Source organism: Kogia breviceps, chromosome 6 (assembly GCF_026419965.1).
Source record: "Kogia breviceps isolate mKogBre1 chromosome 6, mKogBre1 haplotype 1, whole genome shotgun sequence".
NCBI classification, from domain to species: Eukaryota; Metazoa; Chordata; class Mammalia; order Artiodactyla; family Physeteridae; genus Kogia; species Kogia breviceps.
The window spans coordinates 73,444,524-73,462,056 of NC_081315.1; the positions used below are offsets into that span (position 1 = coordinate 73,444,524).

The 17,533-nt window shown below is 39.8% G+C and overlaps 1 protein-coding gene and 1 pseudogene across 5 annotated transcripts in view; one reads left to right on the forward strand and one right to left on the reverse strand.

Moving 5' to 3' along the window:
* The window catches only part of CORIN (corin, serine peptidase), a 278,076-nt gene that overhangs the window by 60,223 nt on the left and 200,320 nt on the right, over nt 1–17,533 (reverse strand). For all 5 annotated transcript variants that reach the window (XM_067036047.1, XM_059067269.2, XM_067036046.1 and 2 more), the window contains exons 11-13: nt 12,576–12,807; nt 9,076–9,221; nt 8,193–8,300 (exon numbers count right to left, since the gene is read on the reverse strand). In XM_067036047.1, the coding sequence (XP_066892148.1) occupies nt 8,193–8,300; nt 9,076–9,221; nt 12,576–12,807 (486 nt within the window). The remainder of the gene's footprint in view (nt 1–8,192; nt 8,301–9,075; nt 9,222–12,575; nt 12,808–17,533) is intronic.
* On the forward strand, nt 3,869–4,246 carry LOC131758776 (large ribosomal subunit protein eL31-like; annotated as a pseudogene).

The following is a 17,533-nucleotide window of genomic DNA, read 5'->3' on the forward strand; positions in this document are numbered from 1 at the left end:
AGATTTAAAGTGTTTCACCATTCAAAAATGTAGGATAGCAGTAGAGTATGTGACTGCAAAACTGTAGGAAATAAATAGTGAGAGTCCTTCACTAGTTGACCATCTAGAATGGTTTTAGGCCCAGGGACATCCATTCTAGGAACTCATGGGAGTATAATCTGGAGTTTTCAGCTAACCAAGAATACCGAGATCATCTGGAATGTTCTGCCAAGGAGACTCATCACAAACCACATCACTTGCTAGTAGATGACAAGAGAAAACAGCATGAGTCTTTCTGACTGTTCACAAGGTACCATTCCTAAGAGTACAGAGAAGAATGTGGACACTTGGAATGAAATGATAAAAGATCACAAAAGTCGATCTACTGGGACATAAGACCTATATGCTCACAAACGGTAATAATAAGAGATAACATTTATTATCCACTATAAATCCACCTTCTAGGTATTAGTTTTAATTCTTACAGTAATACCACAATGTCAGAATTACAATCACCATTTTCTAAGTGAAGAAACTGAGATTTAGAGAAAATAAATAGATTGCTCCAAATCCAGCCTTACAGAGAAAGATCCAGTAGGGAAGCAGGTGCAAGCCTTCAGTTGCTGTCCTCAGTATGCATTAGGGGTAAGAGCAAAGGAAACAAAGCTTAGAGTCAGACATCTGGATTCGAACCTTCGCTCCAATCTCATTAGCTGTATGACCTTGGATAAGTTACTTAATTTCTCTGAACCTCAGTTTCCATATCTCTAAAACAGTAATAATAATGCCTGCTAGAAAGGGTTGCTATAAAGACCAAATGAGTACTCCATAGGCAGTAATTTCCCTTCTGTATCTTCTCTTTTCTAATAAAAGTTTGCATGGCCTAATGCCTCCTTTGTGGAGTTATGATGAACATAAATGAAGTAGGATGAAAAGATCAAGACATGAGTCACATGGAAGATACCATTATGATTTTGTGAAAAAATCATTCTCTCTTTAAAGTGACATTTTTGGTGTAATTATGCTGTAAATGTATGCTTTAAAAGGAAAAGGGTATGACTCCATTAAAATTTAAAACTAGGTATGGATAGGATGGGATATTTAATGCAGCTGTAGGTTATGAAACCAAATAATTGTTGATGTCAGAATAACTGCCACCTCCCCCCATACAGACATAATGGCTACGCCCACTCACAGAGGCCACCGTGTATTGCTAAAGTGACCAACTCATCCCAGTTTGCCTGGGACTTTGCAGGTTTGAGCACTAAACGTCCCTGCCTCCAAGAAACCCCCCTCAGTACTGGGTAAAGCAGAATGGTTTGTCAACCCTAAGTGTGCTAAGCATTCTGCTGGGTTCTTCCCTTTCTCTCTGTTTCACAAAATCTCTGCGAAGCAGGCTTCCTGCCAGAAGTAGATCCCACCTGAACTGGGGCATGTTTTTTCTCTATCAAAACAGTTGTCATTATAGGTGAAGAAGGCAAAGCACCTTAAAGCAGATGCTTCTTGAACTCTAAGAAGCTTTCACTGATGCCAGTACAGAATAAGTGGGTCCACTCATTCAGGGCTGCTAACTTGAGCTTCATCAAATAAAGTGTTGTCAGGGTAGAGCTGCTCATCTTCGGCCAGCAGCTGCCCCAGTGGCTGTGGAAGTGACCTCAGAGCAAATCAAGGGAGCTGAGCAGTGAGGTTCAGGCCTGGCAGGTCTGACGGCCCCTCCAGAGCCTGTGACCCTGGGCCATGGAGCCCAGATCTCAAAGAACAGCCGCAGCATCTGTGGTAGCAACCCGAACAAAGGAGCTGCCTCCCTCCCCGAAATCCGGGCCTAACCGTCAGGGGCAGCAACATCAGCACAAGTCACAGAGCTCCCATCTTTGACCAGAAAGCCCCAGTGGACCTCCCAATTCCTTAGTCACACCCCTTTTCGGGGTGCCATCTTCATGTCATCCTCTTCAAGACGTGCCGTCTCAGTACCCTGTGAAGAGGCAGGATGAAGACTTTGAAAGGGCTTTAAATTGCAGGGTGGGAGCCACCCTCAGTGACCGTAGTCCTGGAGATGGGGACATCCACCACCAAAACAAGCACTACCTCAAGGACGGGGCTCCACCCGGATGCCCATGTTCACTATGTAAATCAGGGACTCTGCCCAGCCGCTGCTTTGGACGTGACATGCCAGTCTGCCCTCCTCTGCCATAAATAAGACCTTGGTCTGTCAGAGACAATACCAAGCTAGACAGGACTCCTTCCCTCAAGGGAGATCCCTGAGGTGACTTGTAAGGGGACTTGCCTCCTGGATTTCCTAGCACTATGGCAGGTGGGCTCTTGGTTATTGCCCTCTGAGGACTGACTAAGGCATGTTATAAGCATTCCAAGCTGTGTGGGATAAAGTGCGCTTCTCTAAATGTTACAGGTGAGAAAACTGAGGCCCAGAGAAGTTAAGTGACTGGCCAAAAGTCACACAGCCTCTAAGTGCTGAGTTTGGATTTAAATCCAAGTCTAGGTCTACAGAGAGCACTCTACCATTCCAGGCTGCCTGCCCAAGACACCAAATGAGATAGCGAAGAGCTAGCCAAGTAGCAAAATGTCTAAAGGGAAGGAGAATGTCTCTTCCTTAGCACAAAGGATTAAATGTGATCAGAGATCAATCCTAAGACTCCTTCTGAAAGTACATTTGTGGGTACGTGACATGAGATGAACACAATGACCCTCACTATGTCTTCTAGTCACAGAGCAGGAAATCAGTCTCTTCCACAAGCAAAGGGACAAAGAGACATGAAGGCATGGAGATTTAAAAAAAAAAAAAAAAAAAAAAAACACAGTAAAGTCCTTCTCTGTGAGAAATACACAAATGCTATTAAGGGAGTCCAAACAGTTAGGGAAGAAAAGTCTTTTGGAAAACTTTTTAAATCAAGCTGTAAAACCTATAAATATCAGAGCCAGAGGCTTTAAACACAGCCTAAAGGGGTTTTGACTCCAAGAAGAGGTTCAGGTTATAAAGAAAGATTTTATTGCATTTTATCTATCACCCAAGAGGAGATCGAAGATAGATGATGAAATGGTTTTTAATTATTTGAAGATAAACAGAAAGGTCCTTAACGACACTCGCATTTGTATTGTTGTCTGTCTTTCTCTGTATGTTGTATACCCTTTTATGTAGAAGAGTGATCAATTAGTAATTGTGATGTTATACTCATGTACTGAAGGGTTTTATTTCTCCAGTAGATATAAAAAAAAATGTTTGAGCTATATTCTCATTTAAATTACCCATTGAGAAGACTCGCTGCTTCCATCACAGCCCAGGTACCACCTTGTTCCTGCTGGTATAACTCATCCAATTGTGGACCATAGGCCTAGCAAAAGCTAACTTCAGTCTCACAAACTCAGATCTATAGCATGAAGGCAAAGCTCAGAAATATAATCTCATTGTTATTTTCTTTAGCCCGCCTTTCCTTTATGCCCTTCTTGTTCATTTCTCTGCCCAGATCTGCACCTTTTTCTCCATTGCTTAGATATCAATGGTTGGTAAATGTTAGATTGAAAATAAGCTTTATTCATCCAGTTGCTAGATCTACAGCCAGCTTCATCTACATAGTAGATGTTCAATTAATGACAAACTATCACTTTAAGACAAGGAAGTGCTTCTGTACTGATGCAGTACTGACTCTGTAAATCACTCCTATCTTTTAGACTTCTCTCCCATGAAGCAATTCTGGAATGATATGTTCATATTTACTTAATTCTTCCAAACACTTGCTATAAACATTTCTAATAATGACAGTACTTCCGACTGTTGTTTACACTAATAATTATACAATCAGTACAACTTCAACAACAACAATTTACCACAAGAGCAGGAGACACTTCAGAAGAACATTACTCCCAGCCCAGCAGGATGGCTCCTGCAAAGAAGGGAAGTGAGAAGAAGAAGGGCTAGTCTGCCATCAGTGAGGTGGTGACCAGATAAAACACTGTCAACATTCACAAGTGCATCCATGCAGTGGGTTTCAAGAAGCGCACCCCTAGGGCGCTCAAAGAAATCTGGATATTTGCCATGAAGGAGATGAGAATTCCAGATGTGTACATTGACACCAGGCTCAACAAATCTGTCTGGGCCAACGGAACAAGGAATGTCCCATACCAAATCCATGTGCAGTTGCCCAGGAAACGTAATGAAAATGAAGATTCACCAAACAAGCTCTATACATTGGTTACCTATCCACCTCTCGCCACTTTCAAAAATCTGCAGACAGTTAATGCGGATGAGAACTAACTGCTGATTGTCCAATAAGGTTATAGAACCGCCAAAAACAAACAAACAAACACTACTTACTGCTAAATGTTTAACGCATGTATTTTAAAAGTGTATTTACAAATGGTGTGCTTTTCCTGCTGCAGAAGTGTCAGAGAAACAGCGTGAATTTCCAACACATCAATTATTTTATAATTAAAGAAGTACTGTTTTGAGGGGAAAACACAATAATGTTGTTAAAATTCTGGAGGAGCTGAAGATGTGTGAAAGTGAATAGTTAATAGTCATATTATTCAGTAAAGCCCAAGCATTTAAGTGCATTCCACTCCACAATGGACGGAATAAGTCAGAAAGACAGGAAGCTTGGAGTGAAACCCAGTTTTGCTGGAGCTGGTGTTTGCATTACCAGACTGTATGCCTATCCACGCCCATGGAAACAGAGGGACAAACTGAGCAAGTAGGCAAAATGGGAATCCGAGGATTTCCCAGTAGTCCTCCATTGGGCCCTCCTCTACTGTGTGACTTCTTCATTTGATTTTAACTGCTGTGTTCTCCCAGAGCATGGGACATGCCCATTCAAACACATGCATGCGACCCAGTTGCTTTGGAAAACTAATGAGAGTTCTCTCATAGATTAATACTGTTGGGGCAATTAATGTTCCAAATGTATTACTTTATTACTGACTTTTAACTTTCCTTAACCAGAACTCTCAATAACATCGTCAGTTTTTTGAGTGTTTTATAGGGATTAGACAATTTATTCGATAGTTCTTGTGAGCCTTTAATTGTGAGATTAAAGTACTGACAAAAACTCACTACTTAACTAGAAACCTGACATTTTAGGATCATTTGTACCCTATAGTGCTTTAAGTTTCTTTTTTGCAGAATATACTCTAGAACTCAGACCATTTAATCTTCATAAGATTCTTTATGAGACTAAGCTTTTACATTTCTCAAATATTTATTCCCCTACTGCAAATTTCAGTCTAGCCACCCAAGGAAGTATCATGTAACCTCTTTGGACAATCTAAGATAATCTATTTTAATTTGCATCTCAGAATAACATAATCCATCAAAGCCATAGCATAGTGAAAAAATCCAATAGATTCTTAATAAATCATTTATATAAGGGATATTCAATGAGTTTTGATTTATTTCTTTACATACAGAAAACAAAAAAAGCAAACAAAAGTAGCTTCTCAAAACACTGTATGTTCCTCCCTAACAAAATTACCATCATTCTGACAGTTTTAATTTTCTAGAAGATGCACTTATCCATATTTATAGTAGCTGATAGGATTTCATTTGATTGCTTGTGACATTTTGTCTGGACCAGAAGGGCAATGTCTACTACAGAAAACTCATTTTGGGAAGCAAGGCAATATTTCATCCCTCAAAGACCAAAAGAATAAAATGATTTCAAAAGATGCATTGCCGCCTTAAAGCAATCTACAGATTCAATGCAATCCCTATCAAACTACCACTGGCATTTTTTACAGAATTAGAACAAAAAATTTCACAATATTTATGGAAACACAAAAGACCCTGAATAGCCAAAGCAATCTTGAGAATGAAAAATGGAGCTGGAGGAATCAGGCTCCCTGAATTTAGACTATACTACAAAGCTACAGTAATCAAGACAGTATGATACTCGCACAAAAACAGAAATATAGACCAATGGAACAGGACAGAAAGCCCAGAGATAAACCCATGCACTTATGGTCACCTTATCTTTGATAAAGGAGGCAAGAATATACAGTGGAGAAAAGACAGCCTCTTCAATAAGTGGTGCTGGGAAAACTGGACAGGTACACGTAAAAGTATGAAATTAGAACACTCCCTAACACCATACACAAAAATAAACTCAAAATGTGTTAAAGACCTAAATGTAAGACCAGACACTATCAAACTCTTAGAGGAAAACATAGGCAGAACACTCTATGACATCAATCACAGCAAGATCCTTTTTGACCCACCTCCTAGAGAAATGGAAATAAAAACAAAAATAAACAAATGGGACCTAATGAAACTTAAAAGCTTTTGCACAGCAAAGGATACCATAAACAAGACCAAAAGACAACCCTCAGAATGGGAGAAAATATTTGCAAATGAAGCAACTGACAAAGGATTAATCTCCAAAATTTACAAGCAGCTCATGCAGCTCAATAACAAAAAAACAAACAACCCAATCCAAAAATGGGCAGAAGAACTAAATAGACATTTCTCCAAAGAAGATATACAGATTGCCAACAAACACATGAAAGAATGCTCACTATCATTAATCATTAAAGAAATGCAAATCAAAACTACAATGAGATATCATCTCACACTGGTCAGAATGGCCATCATCAAAAAATCTAGAAACAATAAATGCTGGAGAGGGTGTGGAGAAAAGGGAATACTCTTGTACTGTTGGTGGGAATGTAAATTGATACAGCCACTATGGAGAACAGTATGGAGGTTCCTTAAAAAACTACAAGTAGAACTACCATACGACCCAGCAATCCCGCTACTGGGCATATACCCTGAGAAAACCATAATCCAAAAAGAGTCATGTACCAAAATGTTCATTGCAGCTCTATTTACAATAGCCAGGACATGGAAGCAACCTAAGTGTCCATCAACAGATGAATGGATAAAGAAGATGTTCACATATATACAATGGAATATTACTGAGCCATAAAAAGAAATGAAATTGAGTTATTTGTAGTGAGGTGGATGGACCTGGAGTTTGTCATACAGAGTGAAGTAAGTCAGAAGGAGAAAAGCAAATACCATATGCTAACACACATATATGGAATCTAAGAAAAATAAAATGTCATGAAGAGCCTAGGGGTAGAAAGGGAGTAAAACACAGACCTACTAGAGCATGGACTTGAGGATATGGGGAGGGGGAAGGGTAAGCTGTGACAAAGTGAGAGAGTGGCATGGACATATATACACTACCAAATGTAGGGTGGATAGCTAGTGGGAAGCAGCAGCATAGCACAGGGAGATCAGCTCGGTGCTTTGTGACCACCTAGAGGAGTGGGATAGGGAGGGTGGGAGGGAGGGAGACGCAAGACGGAAGAGATATGGGAACATATGTATGTGTATAACTGATTCACTGTGTTTTAAAGCAGAAACTCACACCATTGTAAAGCAATTATACTCCAATAAAGATGTTAAAATTAAAAAAAGATGCATTGCCTCATGTGCTTTCAATGGCAAAAAGTGTCAGGTTTCTTAAGCAGTACAAGCTAAATAATCATAACCAAACTATTCTTTGGGTAGCCCTTCAATCATTTTGCTTTACTCTAAAATATTGCTTAGTAAAGAGCACTGTCTGTTTTCTATTCCCTGACCCATTTTGAGGTTACAAGTACAAAGGTTTGCAGGGAAATAAAATGGGAATTAGCTCCACTTAAATTGCCATTGGCATTTCTGGCCTTTCCATTGGTGATTTTGGAGTTCAAAGGCAGAAATGTCAGGAAGAGTTTTATCCTTTGCTGACAGAGACAAAAATCAGAGAGGGCATTAAGATAAATCCCAATTAAATTTGAATGTTAGAGCCTGCACTCTGTCTTTGTGTATTTAGATGCCTATTTAAGAATATGGGAATTATAGGCAAGGACACTATTATTCTGACCTTAAAACAGATGACAACTGCTTTAGAATCTCTCAATAAAAATAATCTCTTACATTTGTGAAGAGCTTCTTCTTTATTAACAGTTTGCACATATGTCATCAAGCTTATAAAGTGTATAAAGCTTATAAAGTGTAATTTAGGGAAAATCAATGGAATTAACAGGAAAAACACTTATAATTCATGTTTTGCCATTTGATAATTTAAGAAGTAAATGCCTTAGCATTCAATCCTAGTCACTACTTACAACTATCAGTAAACGACTGACATATTTTAACACAATCCCTTATCCTAACCAGTTATTAGTGTACATTCAAGAAAAGTGCTATCTCACATACATACCACAGTTTTCTTCATCACTATCATCATCACAGTCAGCCTGGCCATCACATCTTCTGGAAGCCAGAACACACCGTCCTGAGCTGCACTTGAAGTGACTAGGTGAGCATTCTGTTAAAAGCAGTGGGCCATATTACTGTCAACAGACAGAAAACCCAGAACCATCAGCTAATTTATCCATTTACATGTGGGATGTTGCGGAGAAGTTATCACTGAACATAAGGATGGTCCTTCACAAAGCTGAAATGGCCAAAGTTTACTTGGCTTTCTTCTGTCTGCCTATCAGCATCTTTTTCCCTCATCCTTGGCATCACCTCTTCAGATCAGCTGTTTTGTGTCTTTATGCTTTCCAGCAATTAACTCTTTCCAAATAGACAGCCTAACAATTGCTGGAGCCTGAAATGTCCTATAAGTCATTGCTTCTAACTACCCAGCTGGCTTTCCTTTAATGTGTCATATTGTTTCCCATCCTAATCTTTCCACCTAGTGGGCAGGTCCTTGATTCCATTTCTCTACTTGATTATCCTACATTGCCAAGGTCTCTGAATGCTTTGCACTTGAAGGAACCAAGGCTTGATCTTCACCATTACCTACAGGGCCCCTAGTATAAAAGCAGCATCCATATATAATGGACTCTGTGAGTTAAGTGTGCTTAAAATAAATACCTAGAATATTAAAGTCATCTCTGCAATTTATTTTTTAAATGAAGATAATGTCTAACAGATGGGTATCAAATTCTTCAGTGTAATCAAGTTTATAGATTCACCACCTATGCAGCCTTTCTACTGGTAACTAAATACAAACAATAACAACAGAGAAACTTCTAAAAGTAGCTGATATATTCATCCATGTTAGATACCCCATTGTAATTAATTTAAAAATTAACCTTCCACATCGTCATCAGGCATTAGACAGGTTTGACTGTCTGAATTTTCCTCTGGAAATTGATTGCAATCTGTGTCTTCTGGCCACTGTAGGCCCACAATCCCAAGAACAGACTCACAGTGTTCTTTGGAATGCTCACACAGAGCTCTAAAAGAGCGAGAAAGACAAAATATTACAAGCAGAAACAGCTACACCTGATGTTAGGCCTCTATGTACGGTTTTAATTCTGTATGGCTATGGGTTGGCGTGTATATATGGTGTGTGTACGCAGTGTGTGTGCGTAGCAATGTATATATATGAATGCACATATACATAATAGATATTGGGGAAACCAAATTGAGTAATATCACTACAAGGGGGATACATTCCAGATACATACGTTCACCAAAAGAAACTCCACCGCAGAAATGGAAATAGAGATGTTCCCAGAACACGGATTCCCTCCTCCAGTTTGCCTTTCTCATTTTCTCTTCTGTCTTTCAGGCAGACACACTCCAGTGCTTTTTGTTTTAAGCAGGGAAGCCCCCAAAATCACTTGGACAGTCTGCCACCAAAGGTCATGGAATCTATACAACACCCTCAGCCCCCTGTGGTGCCTTGTGATGTGAGCCATTTCCTGTGCCAATCTGGCTTACCTAAGGCATTATTACTTCAGCTTATACCAAACCCATCTGTGTTGAGCTCAAGTTGGTAAAAATGAAGTTTCTTGGTCTTTGTTAAAGAAAAGACATACTAAGCATTGTACTAGGTACTTTTATGTGTATTATCTCATTTGTACCAGAATATTTTAAAATTGAGGTATCAGCATGTCTCAAAGAAGATGGCTTTACTTCCTACAGGGAAAGAAACAGTTTGCCTCAATATATTACCAAGAAATTAGTTACGAATTTTTTTTTTTTTTAAGTAGACATAATGAAAGTAAGTTCCTAAGCAAACTTTTTATTTCCCTTTGAATACATTCTTATTTCTTAAAAGTTTCAAACTTTAAACCACTAAGTTAATTTCAACAGGTAAGGAATGGTTAGCAATTGAATGGAGACGTTTCAGAAAAGGTGCTGTCTAGATTTAAGTCTCTCTAGATTTAAGTTAAGATAGAGCATAACTTGATGCTGGTTTAGCCTAGGAATCTGGGGCAAAGACAAAGCTATGGCATTCCCATATAAGGTCTGCAAAAATGGGAAGCTCAACAGTGTTTAATAACTCTCTGTTGGACTGAATAGTTTTGTTGCAGATTAGTATAAAAATGTATATAACTCAATTGCTGCTGATATTTTAAATTAACCAAACGATACCTAATTTAGATGGAAGTCAGGCAGTGCCTGACTCTACCACTTTTCTTTCCTATAAAATGGAAGTACAATATGTGGCACTACAACTCCATGGCACACCTGTTCTCATCATAATCTGTGCGGTGCTCAGCCATACAGACAGCAGTCCTAAAAGGTTATTTTGAGGAAGAGAACTACACTAAAGTATTCAGCACATTGTAAGGGCTCAAGAATGTTAGATTTCTTTTTCCAACTCATAGCTTAAAAACTGAATTTTAGGGCTTCCCTGCTGGCGCAGCGGTTGAGAGTCCGCCTGCCGATGCAGGGGACGCGGGTTCGTGCCCCGGTCTGGGAGGATCCCACATGCCGCGGAGCGGCTGGGCCCGTGAGCCGTGGCCGCTGAGCCTGCGCGTCCGGAGTCTGTGCTCCGCAACGGGAGAGGCCACAACAGTGAGAGGCCCGCGTACCGCAAATAAAAACAAAGAAACAAAAAAGCAACTGAATTTTAAGATCAATAACCAAGCTTGGCAAAAGGAATTATGTGTTACCCCATGAGCATATCAGTATATTATTTTGTCATAATCCCAAACTTTTTCTTACAAATATCAGAATGTAAAACTCACTTTGATAGCCACTGAAAATGAAAGATGTACGTGTATGTGTAAAGCTATGAAACAAAACTAAAGTGTCTAGAAGTTCAACACTGTATTCAAAATGTTTATTCTAAACATTTATTCAAAAATGTTTATTGAATAATATTTCAGGATCGTCTTATCTTAGGCATTTTAATATGAAACCTAAGTCCTAAAATTATCAATCATGTGGATATAAATTTGTTCCAGAGAACACTGCAATAGGGAAATTCTTATACACATATGAAAAGAAAGTCAAATACAAGAATTTGTTAAGTACTATTGAAAGTAATTATTCACTATCATCGACCTTGCTTAGGAAAAGTAGAATAAGATTTATAAATAACTTGTTAACATAAAACAGGTAGACGTCTTATTAGTGATACTTTAAAAGGCATTTAATAGAAATTTTCAGAATTATGTTTGCACAGCCAACATTAAAGTTTACTCTATTTGTATAATTTGTTTAGTTCCCCCAAATCATTTTTAAATTTTATTGCTTCCTGTCCCAACTCTATAGATGGCCCTACCTTGTCATCCATTTGATATATGGCATATAATTTACTGTTTTCCCATCTGTCCACTGTATTGATATTCTTGCTTTTTCTTAAAGCTCTGAGTGACTTCTGATCCCAACATATGGTTTCCGTAGTTACCACTCACATTTAGGCAGGCACATCTGTGTATTCACCCCTTGATGGAAAACAGCCCTGAGAAAAGCAACCCTCACCTCTGTGACAGCCACCTTGTACGTGCACATTCTCTGATTATAACCCTGAACACACAGCATAGAAGAGGGACAAAACTGCCACAAAGCAGTTAGTTGCACTCCTGTCCTAACATCAGAGCTTTGTCTATTCTGGGCTTACAATCAATGGGCGGCACTTTACATTTATGTACATTCATCTAATCTCACAACAACCCAACCCAACCATCACCACTATCCTGATCTTACAGGTAAAGAAACTGAGGCTGGGAGAGACTGAGGAACCTGTCTCAGGCTACAAGCAGCTACAGAAGAGCCAGGATTGGAATCAGGAGGTGGACACCAGAGTAATAATCTTAACCCGTAGGGCATCACTCATATCCTAAGTTCAAGCCACACTCTTGAAATACCGTCCTGTATTTCATCTAACCAGATAGAAAAACAGCAATGTCCATCCCCCGTCCATCCTGTGAGTTTGGTGTGATGACACCCTTCAGCCCACTCTTTGTGTAATGTCTCCTAACTTTTGATGTTATCAGAAGGCAGCATTTAAAATACATCAACATTGCCGAGAAACAGGCAGACACACATATTCTGCTGACTCACATTTTAAAAACCGATTCTTGATCCAACAAAATGAAACACTTGTGATTTTAGTTGATTAAAGTCCATGAATTATTATCAAAGGCAGTTCATATCTCTCTTGTTTGGTATTTCACTGATGAATTCTTACTCAGATATTCATTTTAGAATTCCTACTTCTTTACTTTTTAAATAGGTAATTTGTTAAATACAGGACTTGTTGGCAAAGTATGTACTTTGTCTAAACTTAAATCATGTCTTCATTCCCTTGGTTCTCCTTGAGGGAAAATGAGGATGTCTGGGGGATAATTACCTGCAAGGGGGGATACGCTGGCTTGTATTCTTGTCACACTTTGGTACCAAGATGGTGCAAGCAAAGAACATGAGGTATTTGTAACAGTTGGTTTGAACAAGTGCAGGGAAAAGAGAAGACTCCCAGCTGATGGATGCTTCCTTTTGAGTCCTGTGGCCGAGGTAATTTGGATAATTTGTATGGTTGTAGGGCAAATTCATGCAGAGTTCCAACGTAATTGGTTCACACTGACCTAACAAAAAAACACACATACAGATACATATTATATATTTTTAAATCCCACATGTAAAACAATTTCTTAAAAACTTACAAAATTAAAGTCTATCTTACCCTCTTTCTTGGAAGTAGCTAAGACTAGATGTAAGTAGTATATGAGATTGCCATCAAAAGGTAAATAGTGTGGTTAACGAAGTGTCTTGACAAACCAAGATTCATTTCTGTATATGGAGCTGCTAGCACACCATCCAGAATGCATGTTTCAGAAAGTCTTTCTCATTTTTTTTCCCTCGGCTCCACTTATCTGACTCCTTTTACTCACTTTGTCTTCTGATTTATCCATTACTTCTAAACTAGTGTATTTCCCACCACCTTCATAGCCATTTTAAAACATCAATGAATTTGGCTAAGTAGGCAATTAGATGACTTTTTTCTATGTTTTATTGTTGATCAGTGTATAAGGCTATACAATTTCAGGGCAAGAGGAGGCTGAGATCCATTAGATATCCATTGCCAATGAGATAACCCCTAACCCTTTAGCTTGGCATCCAAGGCTATTTCACACTCCAAATCACAGCCTAACTTTCCAGCTTCATCACCCATGACTATCTCGCCAGCAATATTTCCTTGGCGACACCAGACATTTTAAGAATTGCATGCATCCTTTGTGGGTCCTGTTAGCTTTTATTCCCTTCTTTCCTTCACACACTTGTAATCACCCCTCAAATGCAATCATGGTTCTAGCTGCCAGGTACATAGGGCAACTGCTGATTGGAATAGTCCTTCCCCATCCTCCCCACTAAGCTAATTTCTCCTTGTTCTGCAGCACTCAGCACAAACCCCTCTTCCAGGAAGGCTTTCTGGCCAACCACTCTTCCCCTTCCACTCCTAGTAGGAGTGTCCACTGAGCTCCAGAGCATCTCCAGGGTGTGCATGCTATGCACTCATTGCCCTCTGCTCTATTGTTTACTTACTTGCCTTCCCCATACAATTTGAGAGTTTTGTGAAATGAGACCTCATTTCTTTTTTTTAATTGAAGTATAGTTGATTTACAATGTATTGTTAGTTTTTGGTGTACAGCAAAGTGATTCATAAACACACACACGTATATATATAAAATTAAATCTTTTTCAGATTCTTTCCCATTATAGTTTATTACAAGATATTGAATATAGTTCCCTGAAGAACTTATTTCTTGATCTCAAAGTCCACACCAAGCATAGTGTGAGAATTAAGGAAGGAAAGGAGGGGGGAGGCATCAGAAACTATCCTAGGCACTTTAAAATGTAAAAATAATGAAAAATAGAGTCTCTGACCTTGAAGCACTCTAAGTCTCCAGAGGAAGAAAGACACATGCAGGTAGCTGTGGTATAACATGAACAGGCTAGGCTAGTGGGACTGAACAAAATGCTAGATCCCGGAGAGACAGGGTGGATAGGAGCAGCTTGGGAAGCCTTCCCAGGATAAGCGGGGTTTGGGCAGGTTTGGGGGAATGCGGTGGAAAGGCTCTCTGTCCCCTCTCTGTCTGCAGTGGACGTGCTTCATTCCCAGAGGAGAGAGGAAGTCAAGGGAGTGCCTTGGTAGAATCAGGTCAGGTCCACCGGAGATTTCATGCCTTATTAAGAAGAATTATTCAAATTAAATTTAATTATTTGACTAGGAAATGGTATGCAGGCAAACAGATTAGCAATAAGGACTGCAGTGAAATATTAAAACAGCTCTGGGACTATTTCTTTTCTTTCTTTTTTTTTTTTTTTTTTGCAGTACGCGGGCCTCTCACTGCCGTGGCCTCTCCCGTTGCGGAGCACAGGCTCTGGACGCGCAGGCTCAGCGGCCATGGCTCACGGGCCCAGCCGCTCCGCGGCATGTGTGATCTTCCCAGACCGGGGCACGAACCCGTGTCCCCTGCATCGGCAGGCGGATTCTCAACCACTGCGCCACCAGGGAAGCCCTGGGACTATTTCTTAATTTAAAGTGTCTGAGGGCTTTGCAGAGATTATGCTGATAAGGAACCTGATACTGGCCAGACTGAAAAATCTCACGGACCAAGTATACAACACTCTCAGTTTACTGAGGAAGAAGTAACACTCTAAAGCTGGCATAATCCTGAGGATTCCTACAGGGTGGAGAGAAGAAAAAGAGACAGAGGAGGTATGGGGTTGGTTCAGCTTACCACTTCTTTGATTTGTCAAAGAGGAGAAACACTGAAATGTTTTGAGTTCAGATTATACATAAAAAACGCATATTCCTTATAACAATGAAAACAATACAAAGACGCATATAGGAAAAGCTCTTCATCTCCCCACCTCCCTCTCTCTTAACTTCCCTCAATGCCAAAAGATGGGTTTCCTCTTCAGCTTGCTTTTGTTGCTTGATTACCTGTCATGACCATCTTACAAATCAGTAGAGGCAGCTCAAACTCTATATTTTTCTTAATTTCTTTAATATACTTAAAATTTTACAAAAATGGCATCATTCACACATATTTTGATGCAGTCTTTTATTCCCTGTAGATGTCTTTTCTTTCTCTCTTCCTCAACTATCCTATCAAGTTTTAACTTTTTATTAGTTTGTTTCCTTGAGATGATTAATAGGCATATCACATGCATAACTTTTCTCTCTTTTGATATGTGGGATGTATTGATTTTGATTTAGGATAAGATATAGGCTTTAGGTGTCTCAGAGTCAAGGGAGATGAAAGGATTATGATCGTATATTATTCTGAGATCTTTAGTGAATGCGGTGAGGTTGTTTTGTTTCCTTCATAAAAGCATTCTTCACAAAGTGCTAAGCAAGATAAACTCTCAAGTATCTGGCAACCTCAAATTCTATGATTTATGGTATCAATAAACTTTTATATCTTAAGCAGTAGACTCACTGACAAGCCTGATTGACATTCGCCACTAGAGGGCGATCACGTCACAAACGTGAGGACGTTTAGCTGTTGCAGGGCTGTATAATTCAGTGTAAGTTTGAGGCAGTGCCTGGCATGGCGTCCTGATGATAGATGAGGTTTAATACATATTTGTAGAAAAAAAGATCCTGATGGAATCTCAATGACAGCCCACCTTTCAAAGTCTGAAACAATATTTGATAAATTCAATCTAAAGAAAGGACTGTTAACTAAACGATGTTACATCTTTATCTTGATGCAATACCTGAAGCCAATGGAAATCATGTATTAGATTGATGGTCGTTTACATGAGAAAATGTCATTTCCAACATCCATTGGCATATATATCAGAGATTCATCTTTGCGTCAAAACTTTAAATCTCTCTTTATTATTATTTATTTTTTAGAATTTGAAGAGCTATTATAAGGCAAACACTCTTATAACTACTACCCAGGTCAAGCAATTGAACTCTGCCAGACATCCCACGTACCCTTCCATATCCCCTGTCTTATGTCGACCTCCTTCCCCCACAAAGTAAATGCTGAGTTTCAGAGTCATCACTTTCTTGCTCTTCTTCATAGCTTTATTACATAAGTATGCACCACATCCTACATACTACAGTTTGGCTACCCATTTTTGAAAATCAAATTTAAGTCTCTTATACTATCGATGTTCCTCCTCCTCTCCATCTCTTTATTTTGCTTTTTTTCTTTTTTTTTTTTTTTTTTTTTTTTTTTGCGGTACGCGGGCCTCTCACTGCTGTGGCCTCTCCCGTTGCGGAGCACAGGCTCCGGACACACAGGCTCAGCGGCCATGGCTCACAGGCCCAGCCGCTCCGCGGCATGTGGGATCTTCCTGGACCAGGGCACGAACCTGTGTTCCCTGCATCGGCAGGCGGACTCTCAACTACTGCACCACCAGGTAAGCCCTCTTTATTTTTCTTTAATGTTTAACTATTGAAGAATCCAGGGACTTGACCTGTAGAGTGTGCCAGAGTTTGGATTTTGCTGATTGCACACTCCTGGGGAGGTTAAACACGTTCCCCTGTCCCCCTTGTCTCCTGAACACTGGCAGCTGAAGCCAGGGGGCTGATTAGGCTTCATCCCTTTGGCAAGACTCTGGGTGCTGCGGTGTTCTTTCATCAGAAGACACATCCGTCTGATTTCTTTTTGTGATGTCTACAGCTGTATGTCCATGCTCAGTGCCTTGCCCTGTTAATTCACCTGGTTACCAAATGGTAATATTCTAATTCAATCATTTATCTTCCACTTACTAGTTGGGAATGCTTTTAGAAAGAGATTGTTCCTCTCACCTGCTATTTGCTCCTGAGAACCGAAGTCATTAATCATTACAGCATATGGCTGTTTGACCACACCCCTATACTATCTGTTCCTTCCACCTAGAGATTGCAAGGAGAGGGCAGGAAATTGACAGACCACTGGGAAATTATTTGAAGAACAAAGCTGTTCATTTCTTCCTGGATATAACTTTTCAGTGGCGGGGGGGTGGGGGTGGGGGGATCATACTGCCATCTTCCCACTCGTATATACAACTTTGGTTTTCCTTTTATGTTCTTCAAATACACTCAGACAGTTTTCCTAGCATCTCACCGTCTCATCAGCTTCCTCTTTCATCACAGGTGTTCTTGCCAGGTTCTCTCCATATATATTCAGCAAACATTTGAACACCCCCTCTTCTGAGTGTCAGGCACTGGGCTAGTCACTCATCCCCACTCCTTCTTTGTTATTAAAAATAAGTGTTGGAAGAAAAATGTACACAAGTAAACATGTAGAACTAAAGGTTGATGGAACACTATGGGAAACCTGGGAGGGTCCCTGAGGCATGAGA